The sequence below is a fragment of the Bos indicus genome, chromosome 2, assembly GCF_029378745.1.
Source record: "Bos indicus isolate NIAB-ARS_2022 breed Sahiwal x Tharparkar chromosome 2, NIAB-ARS_B.indTharparkar_mat_pri_1.0, whole genome shotgun sequence".
Taxonomy (NCBI): Eukaryota; Metazoa; Chordata; class Mammalia; order Artiodactyla; family Bovidae; genus Bos; species Bos indicus.
Window position 1 is genome coordinate 118,531,335 of NC_091761.1, and position 17,822 is coordinate 118,549,156.

General features: G+C 37.5%; 1 protein-coding gene across 1 annotated transcript in view; it reads left to right on the forward strand.

Annotated features, from left to right (window-relative positions):
- CAB39 (calcium binding protein 39) overlaps window positions 1–17,822 on the forward strand; it is a 102,356-nt gene that overhangs the window by 42,236 nt on the left and 42,298 nt on the right. Inside the window, exon 2 of the mRNA XM_070773765.1 lies at window positions 3,133–3,288. Coding sequence (XP_070629866.1) covers window positions 3,175–3,288 — 114 coding nt within the window. The 5' untranslated portion in view covers window positions 3,133–3,174. The remainder of the gene's footprint in view (window positions 1–3,132; window positions 3,289–17,822) is intronic.

The window sequence follows — 17,822 nt, forward strand, 5'->3', positions numbered from 1 at the left end:
AATAGTACTTTTTATGTATTAAGGATAGTTTTATATATCCATTGATTTCTTTAAATTCAGTTTTGTGTTTACCAGAATTATACATGTCAAATTGAAGGAGGCAAATAGTTATAGAAAGAGTTTGTAAGAAAAATAACAATCCTCCACACTTTTCCTGCTCTCTAGAGGTACAGCCTCTTTTGATCAATTGTTTTGGAATCTTTCTCCACATCTTTAATGAACATACTAATACTTCCATGACAAATCCATAATTTCACCATGTTACTTACAACATTGCCTCAATAGCTGCTTTTATTTTCTTTACTCATCGTAAAGTCAGTAACAAAAAATATGTACTCAGTAATTCTAAACACGTTAAGCTAACGTGTTTATAAGACTTTTTATTTCTCGAAGTATTTCTCTTAGCCTTTTAGCAATGTTCTAGGCACATGTATTGTCTGCCTGCTCAGTCATGACTTAGAAGCCATTCACAAATTTTAATTTGTGAATTAATTCTCTACATTTTCAATTAATTGTTTAAAAAGTTGTATCACAAGTGACATACAGTAGTATAAGGATAATTAAGCTTAATACAAAGCAAATTTAGCCATAAGAAGTTCTAATGCAGAAGTTTTAAGGGATACTATTTCCTTGTTTTTGATCCCCCAAATCTTGGTTGTATTAAATAAGAATTGGTGAATTTGAGGGTGTAAATGAAAGAAATAAAAGGATTTTTATTATTGCACTTAGGCTTTAAAATAAGAACTGTGTGATAAAGTTTTTATTTATACATTTGTAATGTTATTTAAATAGTTCTTATTTATTCTTTTACTTAATAATTATACTTAACTGTATTTTTAAAATAATAAATCAAAAGAATATTTAAAGTGTGTGTATGAGAGATGGGGAGGGAGGGCAGAGAGAAAACACAAGCATGTCCTGAAGACCTTCAGCACTGGGACTGGATTAGAGCTTGCTGAGGAATGTCCGCCATGTGTTACTGACTGTATTCCTCTAAGTATGGTTTATTAGTTTATATGTTCAGCAGAATCCTGTCTGCCTGGTGTATTAATTAAGAGAAATGATTGTGGCATGCTTCCCCTTGCCCTCACAAAAGCAATTTGTATATGTATTCTCTTCAGCAGCTGTGTTTTTTCTTCTGTGACCAGTATTTCACGTGTAGTAGCTGGAAAGTCACTTCTTCCACCACTGAGCCAGAGCTGAAAATAATCTCTGTTGCATAGCACCCTAATATTTCCTGCAAAATAGCCATTAAACATTCCCAGGCTTTACCCAGCATAGACTTGTTTTATCGCTGCTATTATTTGTGGAATACAAATAGGAAGATTATATATTCATAGGATTTATTGTGAGTGTGAATTCACTGTTTACAGAGAAGCAGTCTGCATTGCCCTCTACCCTTCTTAAAAATAAATAAAAGAAAAAAGTAATGGAAAGGAATGATCCAGAATTTGGGTCCCATCTTGCCAGGTAATCAAAGAGAAAATGTAACCACCACCTGGGGTAACTCACCTGTAGTTGATCCAAACTTCTTATTGTAGAAAAGATATTTAGAAGTAAATTTATGCATCTTTGAATTTTGAGAACCTGTGTTTGAGGGCATTTCTCTTTGATTAAAGAAGATGTGGTTTTAATGTGATCAAAAGAAGATTTACAAGCTGACAGAGGTGAACTGTGTAGGTGACTGATTCGGGTATAGAGATTGATCAAAACAGATCATATCAAACCATGTCAAGAAGTAACATACCTGTTCATGGTTTGTCGGCTTCTTGTTAGAAGTCATTTACATGTTCTTTCCCCCTAAATGTTTATTTGTAAACAGACATGCGGCTCTCTGTATCTCAAACTTTAGAGAAGAAACATTCCAACACTTTCTTCAGTGAAGTCTTAGGTGAAGGTCAAAGGAAGTGTTATGATGCTGTGCAGAGAGATTTTATGTTGATCAGAAAAAATACAGAGTAGGGTTGGGGTGTCTGAGACCTACCTCCACCTGGGCAGTGGGTGCCAGGGGCAGTTAACTATAGGAGTTTGGAACTCCTGGGTTGAAAGTCACTGAACTAAGTGATCTTTAAGGTTCTTCTCAAAAGTGTTAATCTTTTGGTATCTTATATGAGGTTGTTTAGTGAGGGTGGGTGTAACTTCTTTTAGTTTATTTAGTGAGAGAAATTGTAACTTCTGACCTGTTCTCGTTCCTTCCATCGTTTATCTTGTTAACTGTGTTTATTCATGGTGACTTCTTTGAATAGTTGATAGCCTCCTTTTGCCTGATGTAATTGAAACATTGTCTTTTGCTTCCCACAAAAAATTAAGAACTTCCAGAAGTTCATTGTCTCCAGAATTTATCAAGTGAGTTCCTTCATAGAGAATAGCCATATCCAGGCAGAAAAAGTACACCTTGAAACCATCACTTAAAGAATTTGCAGATCTGATGGGGAGATGTGCCCAAGGCTCTCTCCAAGGTTCCTCCAGCCCTGAGCCCTTGGGCCTCACTGAGGAGGAGGAGGATGGGTGTGCCTGCGGGACGCTTAGCAACAAGCAGCATGAACCTGGAAAAAGCGCATCTGGTGAGACCTAGAGAGTGGGCCTGTTGCCATTGTTTTTTGGCTAAGCCCCTTACTAACTTTTTACCTCAGTTTCCTCAACTGTAAGATAGAGGTGTCTATTAACTGGAGGTATAGTGTGGTGATTAAGGACCCTTTGGATCAACCTGAGCCTGAGCTGGTTTTACCCTTTAGTACCTTGAACCAGTTTCTTTAAGTCGTTCAGCTTTACCTGTAAATGGAAGTAATATAATGTCCTTGGAGAATTGTTTGAAAAGATCCCATAGATGACGGATTCCGTTGCTTAGGAGGGGCCCTGGCAGCACTAGCAGGCCACCAGCATCGGCACCATCATGTTCCTCTTCACATGGGGGTTAGGAGAGCAGGGGATTAAAAAAGTGTTTTGAAAAGTACAAAGTGCTCTATAATTCTACAGTCATTTCTCATGTATTTGTGGATTTCCTAGGACTGATTTTGAAACTGATGTGAAGTAACTTGCTCAAGCCTGGCTGTCTTCTCAGATGAGGGTTTAGAAAGCATGTCTTCTGTCTGCCTCCCTTTTCCTCACTGGTACCTTGTGCTGTGTCCACAGGTAGAGCAGGCGGAGCGCAGTGAGGCGCCTGTCGCTGCCGCCATGCCGTTCCCATTCGGGAAGTCTCACAAGTCCCCTGCAGACATCGTGAAGAACCTGAAGGAGAGCATGGCTGTGCTGGAGAAGCAAGACATTTCTGACAAAAAGGCAGAAAAGGTATGTATTTGGCTTTATTTTATATTTTTAATCTTTGGATTAGGAACACATGTAAGACAAATTATGAGGTGATTCCTAAAAAGCAGTAAATTCAGTTTGTGTTTATTTAAGGTTTTTAAAATATAGTCCGACTAAGTAGCGCTTGCTGGTGCTATTTAAATTCCACATGTTTTCACCTGTTCTGCCATCTAACACATATCTAACTTTTTTCTCAAGTTTTTCATTTGAGGTTTCCAATTTTATTTTAACTTTTGGGGTTTTTGTTGTTGATGTGGTTTATCTGATTTCTAAAATCAGTGTTTCCACTGGTAGTCTGCCATGGGAGAAACCTCTCCTGATTTTGTGTTTCCTGTATCCCTGACAAGTATCTTCTACCCAGTCATCACAGTCTAAAACATGACTTTCATCCCAGTTTGTCCACCACCCCCTCCCCACCAAGAAGCATCAACTTTCAAGAAATAGCACGAACCTCTACTGCTTCCTGAGAGGTTTAGGAATTGATCCCGACTTCCATTCCTACTTGACAAAAATTCTCACGACCTTGTGGACCGTAGCAGTAGTCTCCTTAGGGCTCTTTCTGAAATATCTCCCCTCCTTTAACCCTTCAGTTCAGCCTTCTCGCATGGTACATGAGACCCTTTGTGACCTGGCCTGTACGGCTCTCGGTGAATTTTAACCCGTTTCTTCCTTATTCTGTGTGCTCAACCAATCTCAGCTTCTCTCTGTTTATGGAAAGCAGTTAATAGCAGTCAGCCAGCTGTACTCTTTGTCTTGTTTCACTGCCTCCACACCAGTTTCCCTTAGCCCTCATTTGTTTTTCAGAACCAACCTCTTCATCTGATTTTCCCAAATGGCTTTCCAGAATACTCCCTCTCCTGACCTTATCCTTACCCACTAAAACAAATAGCCACCATTTGGCCACCTCCTTTGGAAATAGCCGGACTGCTGCTATCTTCAACATGGTTTTATTTGCATCATATTTTTGTCTTACTTTCTAGACTTTAAGCTCTTTGACCCATGTGTCATTTCTGGCCCACCTTTGCCCTCCGTGGTACCTGTCTCCCCATGGGCTGAACACCTGATGATTCATTGGATGAGTGCTTGAGTGGAACATTTTCCATCGTATCTTTTATTTTAGGAAGTTGTTTCTGTTTTGAGTTGACAGTTAAATTGCATCATTTCTACCATCTTTTTAAGTTTGAGATTCTGTGGTTTACCTGTATTCTTATAAAGAAAAGAATATCACAGTCATGGGATTAAGATTTGTAATTATAGGCTATTTAGTTATATAACTTCCTGTCATTGGAAGCAGTGTACAGTTAGTGAAGTTTGGTATAATTCAGCTTTTCTTTAGATCTTCCATAGAAAGTCTGTAGACAATTTCTTGTATACCTTAGTAAGATATGTAGGTAACTGTTAATAATATGATGAAGTGAACTTCTTTTAAAAATGGCTCTTATGTTATTTTGGTTGAAATATATAAAGAAAATCTGGCCTCATACAGATGCATAATTGGGAAAGAGGAGTATTTTAATAGCCCTTCAGATTTTTGAAGTTTCTGATACCACACCAGTATTCACCAGTTGATAGTTTCTTGGTTGTAATAGACTCAAAATGTATAAATGAACTTCTCATACTCCCTACTTTGAAGAGGTCCTTTATCCATACACAACTTTGTTACAGGCATTGGTCATTTAGAAAGCATTGGATCATTGACTTATATCTTCCAAATGTTGACACATTATTCAGTATCAAAAATTCACACTTTAAAATTACACTACTGTGATCTCAGAAAAGTAAAACTTTTGGAAAGTGGTCAAACTTCCTCGTGTTGTATTCAAGTTTCAAAATTCAAGTTTGGCAACAAATACTATTTGTTGGTTGTTTTTCTTAAGGTGACAGGTTCACTTTGTTTATTTTGAAAAAATATCTGCCAAGGATACAAGCCTGAATAATTTGTCAGTTTTTCTTTCAAGGAAAAGTGATATTGCATGAAGAAAACTGTTTAGCTCATAGCCCAAGCATTATCATACAAATACTTTCTTCAAGACAAGCAGCCATACTTCTGGAAGGGGCAGAAGGTGCTTTGTGTGTACTTCCCATTCAGTTCAGTTCAGTCCAGCCTCTCAGTCATGTCCAACTCCTTGTGACTGCATGAACTTTGGCATACCAGGCCTCCCTGTCCCTCACCAACTCCTGGAGCCTACCCAAACTCAGGTCCATTGAGTTGGTGATGCCATCCAACCATCTCATCCTCTGTCATCCCCTTCTTCTCCTGCCCTCAATCTTTCCCAGCATCAGGGTCTTTTCACATGAGTCAGCTCTTTGCATCAGGTGGAGATGTATTGGAGTTTCAGCTTCAACATCAGTCCTTCCAGTTAACATCCAGGACTGATCTCCTTTAGGATGGACTGGTTAGATCTTGCAGTCCAAGGGCCTCTCAAGAGTCTTCTCCAACACCACAGTTCAAAAGCATCAGTTCTTCGGCACTCAGCTTTCTTCACAGTCCAACTCTCACATCCATACATGACTATTGGAAAAACCATAGCTTTGACTAGAAGGACCTTTGTTGGGAAAGTAATGCCTCTGCTTTTTAATATGCTGTCTAGGTTGGTCATAACTTTCCTTCCAAGGAGTAAGCATCTTTTAATTTGATGGCTACAATCACCATGTGCAGTGATTTTAGAGCCCCCAAAAATAAAGTCACCCACTTTTCCATGTTTCCCCATCTATTTGCCATGAAGTGATAGGACTGGATGCCATGATCTTAGTTTTCTGAATGTTGAGCTTTAAGCCAATCACATCAAATGTTCCTGCTTGCGTATACTCAGAGGTCAAAATTTAATGAATTATTTTTCTGCTTCCTCATACTACTCTTAAGTGAAACAGTTTTTTAAACTGAGTACGTGAGGATGAAAAAACTACAATGATAGCTGTTGTAACTCGGACAAGAGGTCAGCACCATCAGTGAAAATGGCAGCAGTGGAAAAAGGCAAATTATGTATTTACATTGATATGAAAACAGTTTTGACCTCATTGACCCCTTGAAAGGGTGTCAGGGAACCTTTTTCAGTAACACAGAGGTTGAGAATTCCTGCTCTAAACCTAACCAAGAATAGACCTCCTGCTATTAGGATAAACAAAGCAAAGAGAATTAGTTGAACTTTTGAAAAATAAGTTTTGTTTCAAAGAAAGGGGACAACTCTGAAGACCACTTGATACAAATTACTTATTCTGGAATAGATTATTAATAGAGAGGAAGACCCTGAACTTTGTGGTTTCACTTTCTTGTCAAGATTCAGGAGACATCGCTGATACAAATGGTAAAAGGAAGTGAAACCTGAAAACAATGGAAAGATAAAATATTACCACTAAATTAAACAACATGAAAAATGACTTTGATATCATATTTAAAACTGAAAACTTGAAGGTTAGGATGCTTTGTATGATTTGTTATCTAGCATTGTTCTGGAAATTCTAGGCAATGCATAAAGAAATGGTGTAGAAATTAAAAATACATCTATTTCAAATAAAGAAGGGAAATTACAGTGTTGACATATTTGTGTATCTTTACAAAACACAGAGGAATCAACGTAAATATGAGAGTTCACTAGGGCAGCTAAATACAAAATCCATAGCTTCCCTAAATATCAATCAAAATGATCTAGAAATTATAATTTTTTAAGAAGTATTTTATTTGTAGTAACAACAAATAAATAGGGATCTGGGAATACTTTTATCAGGAGGTGTGCAGAACCTGTCCATGTCATTGGACAATATAGTTAAGATATCTTATCAAATCAGTTCTTAAGCTTAAAGCTATTCCATTCACATCACAGCAGGATCTTTTTGTATCTTGACAAAAAATGATTATGAAGTTCTGGAAGAATAAAGAGCTGTAAAGTGCTGGAATTTAAGGAATATGAATTCTCCTTTGTTTTGAAGAAAAGCACACATTTCATACATCCACTCTCAGTCTTCTCGATCATGATTAGTGAGACACCATCCTTCTAGTTGTTCAGGCCAAAAGACTTGAGTCATCCATGACTCCTTTCATACTTCCCAAATCCAATTCATGAGCAAATTCATCCACTTTATTGGGGTGGAGAGTGTTAAAAAGCCAGAATCTAATGACCCCTTCACCCCATTTTCCTGGTTCCCACTCTGGCCTAAGCTATTGTTATGTTTGCTCTGCATTGCTGCAGTGTTCTTCTAACTGGTCCCCCACAACCATAATGATTCTTTCAAAACATGCGTCAAATAATATTTCCCTTAGAGTAAAAGTCAAAATCCTTACAGGAGCTGAACTAAGTTCTACAGGTCAAATCCTGCCTAGGCCCGTTTTTGTAAGGCTCATGAGATAAGAATGATTTTTACGTTTCTAAAGGATTGGTTTTAAAAGCAAAGAAAAGTATGCAACAGAGACTCTGTGTGGCCTGTAAAGCTTAAAATATTTTCTGTTTGGTGTTTTTACCTAAAAATAAATGCCCATCCTTGCTCTGGTCAGTCAGGCCTGTCCCTTTGCCTAGTACTCCGGCTGTGTTGGCTTGCTCTTCCTCATGCATTCCGGTCCACCCCTGCCTCGAGGCTTTTGCACTGGGCTGTTGCCTTTGCCTGGAATGTTCTTCCCCCAACTCTCTGCTTGGTTTGCCCCATTGTTGCCTTCAAGTCTTTGCTCAAATATTGCTTTCACCCAACCCTCTATTTAAAAGTGCCACCTAGTCCCCGGCATTCCTGTTTACCCGATCTTGCTGTTTTCTGTGTATCACTTAACATCTTTAATATACTTAATGATTTTTTTAAATTAGTTCTTCCCTCTGTTAGAACATAAGCCTTCCAAAGACAGAACCATAATTATTTTTTATTTATTGAAAATGAAATTCAGAGTTAACATGAGACACTGTCAGCTTGTACCTCTTCTAAACTCTTAGTGTCTACTGAATAGGATAAAACATGTATTAATGAGGATGTTGTAATAATTTGTATGTTGAGTTTATGACCAATAAGAGAGTATCCCAACCAGGTATCCTCTGAATTTTATGATGGTGGCCAAGTATCACTTTCCTTACAGTACTGCCACCCACACAAATAGATAAATGACCCTTCTCAAGAGGTCTACCCTTGTTAATCCTAGTATCTTCCATATTGTTTTGTGTTTATTATCTTCCTATGTAGTTCAGGATGCTCAGTGGACACTTTTCATGATTGGATGAATAATTATACCCAGTGGATCTAATTAATGGATAACCAAGCACCTAGGCCTGGTGGGCTACAGTCCATGGGGTCTCTAAGAGTCGGACACGACTGAGCGACTTCATTTTCACTTTTCACTTTCATGCATTGGAGAAGGAAATGGCAACCCAATCCAGTGTTCTTGCCTGGAGAATCCCAGGGATGGGGGAGCCTGGTGGGCTGCCGTCTATGGGGTCGCACAGAGTCGGACATGACTGAAGCGACTTAGCAGCAAGCACCTCAGCAGGTTTTTGGTGACCTGTTGCAGGATACTGTCCCCAACTCTAAACTTTTGATAACATTTATTATCACTGAGGAAGGGCTTAATCAACAGAGCTTGTGAATGACAGAAATTGGAGAAGAATAGAAGACTCTGTAGGTGACTAAATCAGGCACCACAGAAGGGTTAATTAGCTGGGAGAAGGAGGGCAGGAGGAAGGATATGATTGTAACTGATAAAGTGCAGCACAGATACAAGTATCACTCTGTATAAGGGTCTGAAAAAGCAGATGGGATACCAAAGGAGAAAATAAAATATAATCACTAAAAGTATTTGATTAAACCAAAAGAAGGCAGAAAAAGAGGAAAGAACAACATTATAGAATGGGTAGAACGAATGGAAAACAGATACCAAGAGATTAGACTCAAGTGTACTGTATCAGCACTCAGCGTTTAATATAAATGTCTGAGTACTCCAGTTAGAAGGCAGTGCTTGTCAGGTGGGATATGAGAGTCCTAACTGGATAAATTCAGAGATTATCATATTAAGGGAAGTATGTCAGAAAGAGAAAGACAAATACCATACGACATCACTCCTATGTGGACTTTTAAAAAAATGATATAAATGAACTAATTTACGAAATAGGAGTAGACTCACAGACATAGAAAACAAACTTGTGATCTCCAGAAAGTATAGCAAGGATAAATTTGGAGTTTGGGATTAACATACACATTACCATATATAAAAGAGATCAACAACAAAGACGTGCTGTACAGCACAGGAAGCTATATTCAGTGTCTTATAATAACCAAAAAAAGAATGTTACATATGTAACTGAAATCATTTTCCTATATAATTGAAATCACTTTGCTGTACACCTGAAACTAGCATACTATTACAAATTAACTTACTTCAGTTTTTAAAAATGGTTAAAAAGAAGAAAAGTCCTAAGTGTATGTGCCTACGAGAAATGCACTTTGAAGACAAGTAAAAAGATGGAGAAAGATATACCATGTTAACACTTGTCAAAAGAAAACTGAAATAGCTTTATTAATATCAGACAAAAATAGTTTTCAGAGAAAATAGTATCAGGGATAGTTATTTCATGATAAAATAGGGATCAGTTAATCCAAGGGACATTACAACCTTAAATGTTTATGCACCTAATAACAGCTTTAAAACAAAGCAAAAACCGATAAAACTATGAAGTGAAACAATTAAATCCACAATTAAAATTGAAATTTTGATTCCCCAATCTCAGTGATTGATAAAAGTCTGTTAGGCACACCAATAGATCAGTGGGACAGAAGAGAGAATCCAGAAATAAAACCTACATGTGTATGGAAATTTTTTGCCAAAGATGAAAATGCAGTTCAGTGGAGCAAGGATAGTAGTTTTAATAACTGGTGCTGAAACAACCTAATAGCCACATGTACAAAAAATATGTTGGACGCATGCCTCATGTCATATACAAAAATTCATTCAAAACGGATCACACAACTGAATGTAAAACCTAAAATTTTAAAGCACCTGGGAAACAGGAGAAAAATCTTCATAACCTTGGGATAGGCAAAGAATTCTTAGATGTGATACCAGAAGCATACTCTATAAAACAAAAAAATAATAAATTGGAATTCATCAGCACTAGAACCTTCAAGTCTTCTAAAGACACTGTTAAAAGAATGAAAAGACAAACCACAGACTGAGAAAATCTTTGCAAAGTATATATTTGATGAAAGATTGCATCAAGAATACTTAAAGAACTCTTAAAACTTTATAAGAAAACAATTTAATAAAATGGATTCCATATACACTTCACCAAAGATGATATTACAGATTTCAGATACCAATACAATATTGTGAAGTAATTAGCCTCCAATTAAAATAAATAAATTTAAATTAAAAAATAAAAATAAAAGGTAATACAGATTTCAGATAAACACTTGCAAAGATGTTCATCATAGGAAATTGCAAAGTAAAGCTATGATGAGATAACCACTACACACCTATCACGATGGCAAGTATTGAAAATACCAGCTATATCAAATGTTAGTGGTTATGGTGAGCAGTTAAAACTGCTGGTAGGAATGTAAGATAATATAGCTACTTTGGAAAACAGTTCGTCGGTTTCTGGAAAAGCTGAACTTACATCTAGCCATTTCACTCCCAAGTATTTACCCAAGAGAGTGAGAAGCATATGTCCATACAAAGACTCAACATAAATGTTCATTGCAACTGTATTTGGAAGAGTCCAAAACAGGAAGTAGCCCAAGTATGTGAATAAACCAGTATGACACATCCATAGAATGGAATACTAGTCAGCAATAAAAAGGAACAAACTCTTGCTATATACAGCAGCATGAGTGAATCTCAAAATAATGTGTTAAGTGAAGGAAGCCAGGCTATAAAGAATACGTAATGTATGATTTTGTTTATATTACAGAACTGTGAATAGCCGCAGTGACAGAAGGTAGATAAGTGGTGGGCAGGTTAGAGTGGGGTTGGTGGAATGAGGGGATTATAGCAGGATCATGGTAGTCATGGATATGTTCACTTGTCTTAGAGCTGTGGACCTAAGTCCAGAGTTATCAGCTTGTACACTTTAAATAGGGCTTCCCTTGTGGCTCAGCTGGCAAAGATTCTGCCTGCAATGCAGGAGACCTGGGTTCAGTCCCTGGGTTGAGAAGATCCCCTGGAGAAGGGAAAGGGTACCCACTCCAGTATTCTGGCCTAGAGAATTCCATGGACTATATAAATATGGACACTTTAAATATGTGTGTTTTATGTTAACTGTAACTCAATTAGAAGGGAAAAGGACTCTCCATGTAGCAACTGAGGTATAGGTAACTTAGAACCATAGATGTTTACCCTAAGAAGGAATAGACCATGTAATAAAGCATACAGAGAGACTATTGAAAGCCTAGGTTGCAATAGTAGAGAAACAGCTGCCTCAGAGTGACCATCTTCTGCTCTGTGTAGACAAGTCCATACAGAGTTTGTGGAGAAGCTCGAGTGTTGAGAGGGGAGTGACCAGGTTAGCACCGAAATTCAGAGTCCTGCCATGAGAAACAGTTGAAGGAACTGGAGATGTAGAGAGAGAATCAAATTTGAGTCCTAGTGCTCTTAGTAAAATGTTTTTAGGGGATCATTTTATGTTAGAGAAGCTTCTAGACTGACAGAAGATAGACTTAAGACCTGTGAGTGGAGATAAAACAGGGAGTCCAGTTTCATCTCGATATTCAGGAAAATAAGTGGAAGTTAGCTTCCAGAGGAGATAGTAGGTTTCTTGTCTCAGGGTTTGTGTTGGTGTGGGTTAGGTGATCACTTAGGTCTTGTAGAAGGAATTCAAGCTTTGTATGATTGGCACATCCTTACATTGATACAACACCATTACTTTGCAAGGTGCCTTTGTAGAAAATAGGCCCCCATATTATTTAGAGGTAAAATAGTTATTATTCTCATGATCCACGTGAAGAAAGCTTGTTTCCAAGGACATTCATTATAGTAGAATCAGAGGTGGTATTCACTCCTAGCTCTGCTAAACCTGTGGTAAAATTTTGTCTTTATCTCCTTTGTTCTTGATATCCATGGGCATTTTCTCATTCATTTCTTGTGATCTTATAAACAAAATGATAAATATAACATTTGAATGTTTCTTTTTTTATAGTATGTTGATATTTTTCTTTATTCTGTATGGTACACAGTTGCCATATTAAGAATTGTCTGTAATGGAAATAGATTACTCCCTTAGGAACTGGGTCATACCTTTTAAAGAGAATTTGAAAACTACTTTCCTTATACCTTTAGAAAAAAGTGGTTTATCTTGCCATCTTTATTTTTAGGTAACTGGAGCATGGGAGTTGGGTGGAATGGAATTTGTTCTCTCATTGCTCACAGCCACAGAGATCTGGTATACATAATGACTGTTTACACACTCTTTGCCACTGCATGCTATATAAAGAAGGTATAGCTGCCTTGCTCAGCTTATACTTGGTTTCCTTCTTCACTGTGAATGCATGTGTTCACAGGATTGAATAGCTATATTCACTCATTTCATGAGAGGACTAAGTTTGCTGGCATATTTAAGGAGGGGGAAGGGAGTAGTCTTTTCATAGCATAGCCATTTAACAGTGACTCATGGTTACTAAACTTGTTTAGAGTAATCTTTGACACCAGAAGGTTATTAATAGGCTTTTCTTAGCCCATGATCTTTCAGTTTAGTATACTCAGATATTTTCTTTAGTAGAGAGACACATATATGTATAGGATTTTTTTAATTTAGAAATTAATTTGATAATAAAATTGGTCTTATTTGAGTATTTAGTGCCAGCAATGTTCCTCAGTTTACTTTTAGATTCCATCTCACATCTTTTATCTTAATTTACTTTAAGAACTTCCTCTTTTAAATGAGGTCATCTAATAAATCGCTTTTTGAGAATGAATTGATATTTGAGGCAATAAATACAGGCTGGAAATATTAAGAGGACTTTTGTTTAAAATTATTCTTTTGCATAAGAGTGGGTATAAAGAAACTCAAAAATGTATAATACAAAATAATAAATGATATGAGCCCCCTCCTCCTCAAAAAATCTGGGATTTTTGAGGAATTTCTCAATAATAACAATTAGTTGCATGTAAATTAGAATAAACTTGATTGTATAAACCAGTAGTGAACAGAAGAATGGAAAATTCTGCTTAATAGATCACTTCAAAATTTTTTCTAAAAAGAGGACTTTATAAATAACAATTCCCATGTGATTATGTTACCTTCTGTGGAGTTCCATACAGTAATTGGCAGGACAGGTTTTTATTTTTGTTGTTTGCTTGCAAAAGATGACAATAGAAGTAATTACTGTCATCAGTTCCATTGTCACCTTTTGCAAAAGATTCCCAACTTGATTGAATCCATAGACATTTTAGTGCCCTTCCATATAGGGCAGACAGATGGGCACATGGATCAAATTTTGTCTTTGTTCTTAAGGAATTTATAATCTAATAGAAGGGCTTCCCTGGTAGCCCAGATGGTAAAGAGTCTACCTGCAATGCAGGAGACCTGGGTTTGATCCCTGGGTCAGGAAGATCCCCTGGAGAAGGGAATGGCACCCACTGTAGTCTTCTTGCCTGGAGAATTCCAAGGACAGAGGAGCCTGGCGGGCTACAGTCCACAGGCTCACAAAGAGTCAGACACGACTGAGTGACTAACACACATACAGAGGAAATAGACATGTCAAATAATATAATACAGTATAGAGATACTTGGAGGTATGAGTGAAATTCTGTGGGAACCCAGAGAATAAAGCAGTTACTACCTCTGTCAGAGACAGGTACAGAGATAGCGTGCAGTGACATTTGAACTGGTTTAAAAGTGTTTGGCAAGTTGAGAGTGAAAGGGAACGAAATGTGAAACATCTTAAAGTATGGCATGGCCAGAAAACAGTGACAAGTTTAGGGTGATTTTGTAGGAGTGATTAGAGGAGAATGTGGTAGATTGAAAAGGGCCTTTTGTACAACCTAAAGATAGACTGAGGGAGCTAAAGAAATCTATTGTTGTTTTTCTGCTTTGTTTTAAATCTTCAAATAATTTTTAATTCACAGGAAGTTGCAAAAAAGTATACAGGAAGATCCCATGTACCTTATACTCAGCTTCCCCCAGTGGTAACGTCTTACTGAACTATATACAAAATCAAGACAAGGAAATTGACATCGGTACAGTCCGCAGGCTTCATTCACCTTTTCCCAGTTTTACAGTTTTTGAGTGTATGTGTCTCTGCAGTTTCATCACATGTCTGACCACTACCACAACCAAGATACAGAACTTCTCCATCACCACAGGCCCCCTCTTGCTGTTCCTTTATAGCCATCTCCTCTCCCCTATCCATAACCGCTGCTGGCAATCACTGATCTGTTCTTGGAACCTGTAATTTTGTTACTTCAAGAATGCCTTGTAAATAGAATCATATAGTATGTAACCTTTTGAGACTGGCTTTTTTTCTCCCCACCCAGCTTAATTTCCCAAGAGATCTGTGCAAGTGGTTATTAGTATCACTAATTCCTTTTGATTGCTGAGTGGTATTTCATTCCATGAATATACCATAGTGTGTACATAGGGTGAATGTTTAAGTAGAATGTTTCCAGCTGGGGCTATCACAAATAAAGCTACTGTGAATATTTTCATAAACATATTTTGTGTGAACATAAATTTTTTTCCTCTAGAGTAGATGGCCAAGAGTATAGTTCTTGGCTTGTACAGTAAGAGCAGGTTTAATTTTATAAGAAACCAGCAGCCTCTTTCCCACTACATTCCACTAGTAATGTTTCACAGTCATAGATGGGATGAGATTTGAAGTGTTGAACTGCTGGACTTAATGGCAGAAGATCAACTTGGTATGAGGACTCTGATGACAAGGAAGTCTTAAGAGTAAAGAGGAGAGGTAAGATGTGAGACTAAATTTCTGAGGGAGAATTGAAAGGATTTGATGGGTATCCAGAAGGGGGTGACAGAGAATGAGATGGTTGGATGGCATCACCGACTCAATGGACATGAGTTTGAGCAAACTTGGGGACATAGTGAAGGACAAGGGAAGCCTGGTATGTCAAGGTCCATGGAGTTGCAAAGAATTGGACACAACTGAGCCACTGAATGACGACAACAATGTAATTAACTATAGATTCATATATCCTTTGGCCTATCCTTCTACCCACCAGATATTTTCAGAGCATGAGTCATTAAACTATGTCCCAGGTTAGCCGAGTACTGGTTTTGTAAATAAAGTTTTATTGGAACTCAGCATACCCATTCGTTGATACATTGACTATGGCTGCTTTCCTGCTGCAATGGCAGAGTTGAACAGTTGTGACAAAGACCATGTGACCCACAGAAAGACAGCTGCATCCTTATCGAAAGAAACTTGATAAGATGCTTTTTGATGAGGTAGATTATAACAAGGTGCTTATTTTAGTTAGAAATTGGAGGTAGGGATGAGGTGCAGGAAAAGTATGTTTGTTTTGCTTTTTTTTAAGGTTTTTATTTAACCATTAAAAAATTGAAGTATAGTTACTTTACAATGTTATGTTAGTTTCAGGTGTATAGCAAAGTGATTCAGTTAGTATATGTGTGTGTGTGTGTATTCATATATATTTTTTCAGATTCTTTTCCTTTATAGGTTATTACAAGATCTTAAATATAGCTACCTGTGATATACAGTAGGTCCTTGTTGTTCATTTTATATATAGTGGTGTATGTATGTTCATCCCAACTCCTACTAATTTATCCCTCCCCACTCCTTTCCCATTCGGTAACCATAAGTTTGACTTCTATGTCTGTGAGTCTATTTCTATTTTGTAAATAAGTTCATTTATATTATTTTTTTCCTGTTCCCCATTGAAGTGATATCATGTATTTGTCTTTCTTTGTCTGACTTACTTTACTTAATGTGGTCATCTGTAGGCCCATCCATGTTGCTGCAGATGGCATCATTTCATTCTTTTTTTTATGGCTGAGTAATATTAATATTTTTGTTTTGCTTGTAAACTTAAATGTTCTGCAAACATGCAAAGGGTGCTCTGAAAAAGCAAGTTAGCCATGGTTTCGGTGCCCTTTCTACCTTCATCGACTTTTTCAGTTTCACCCTATCCTTATTTGTCTGTTGGGTCTCTATACAAGATCTTTAATTTGAGAAGTGATGGCAGCAGGATTAGGAAGTATGTTATCAGTGCCCCCAAAACATTTAAAAACCACAGGTTTGATGACCTCTGATATCTCTTTCAACATTTAAGATACTGTGATTCCATATTGAGGCATCCCTTCAAACTTAACATATTCAACTCAGAATTCATCTTCTCTGTTCCAGAATTGGTCTCTCTTCCTGATCGCCTAAGCTTAAGAAATGTTGGCTTTCTGGGTCAAAACCTTAGAGCATCAGATTCTTTCTCTTTACTTCAGTATCTGCCAAAGTTCTGTTCATTTGAAATCATTTGATGAGGAGAGATGAGGCTGAAATTTGCAACCCCTCCCTCTTTGCCTTTTTGTAAGCACTCTGTAGGTAATGTGGGAGTGTGGGTGTTTGGGTACATATGTGTGTGCTAGTATGTGTTCATTCCAAAAATTAAGGAAGTTCAGCAGAGCATAAAAGAAAAACTAAAGCTCATCCCCAGTCCACTCCTGCATGCAGTGACTACTGTTAATGTAGTGGGACAGCCTCTCGGATTCTCATTCATATTCTCAGTCTCTCTCTGTTTCTGGGGCAGGTAAGTTACTCAACCCGAGGTCATGTTATTTTAGGTCCTGGTTTGTTTGTTAATTTTAAATCTTTGCATGTCAGTATAGATCTACTTAATTGTTTTCAAAGCTTGTCATAATCTTCCATTTTTATGGGTATATCATTATTTAACTAGTTCCATTCAGGTTTGTTTTTTTTTTTTTTTTGCTGCATCTTGCAGTCTTGCAGCACACGTGGGATCTAAGTTCCCTGATAGAACTCATGTGCCCTGCAGGGAAGTACAGAATCCTAACCCCTGGCCTCCAGGGAATTCCCAGAGGTAACTTTTACTTCTGATCTTTCACTGCAGTAAATGACCCTGCTAGTACTTATATTTCTGTGTAATTATCTGTTTCCCCAGGGTAAATTCCTTAGATGTATAATGGGTGACTCAGAGGGATTGCACCTTTTAAAATTTTTTGGGTTTTTTGTTATATTTTACTAAATGGCCGTCCAATAAAGTTGTACCAATTTATTTTTCCACTACCAATGTATCTTCCAGAAGTCTTTGCTTCTGATAGGTGGGGGAAAATATTTTATCATTTTCAATTCAGTCCAGTTACTCAGTCGTGTCTGACTCTTTGCGACCCCATAGACTGCAGCACGCCAGGCCCTGTCCATCACCAACTCCCAGAGTTTACTCGAACTCATGTCCATTGAGTCAGTGATGCCATCCAACCATCTCATCCTCTGTTATCCCCTTCTCCTCCTGCCTTCAATCTTTCCCAGCATCACAGTCTTTTCAAATGAGTCAGTTCTTTGCAGTTTATCATTTTAAGCTAATATTATTATATTAGCTTATATTATAAAGTAGTATATCTTCT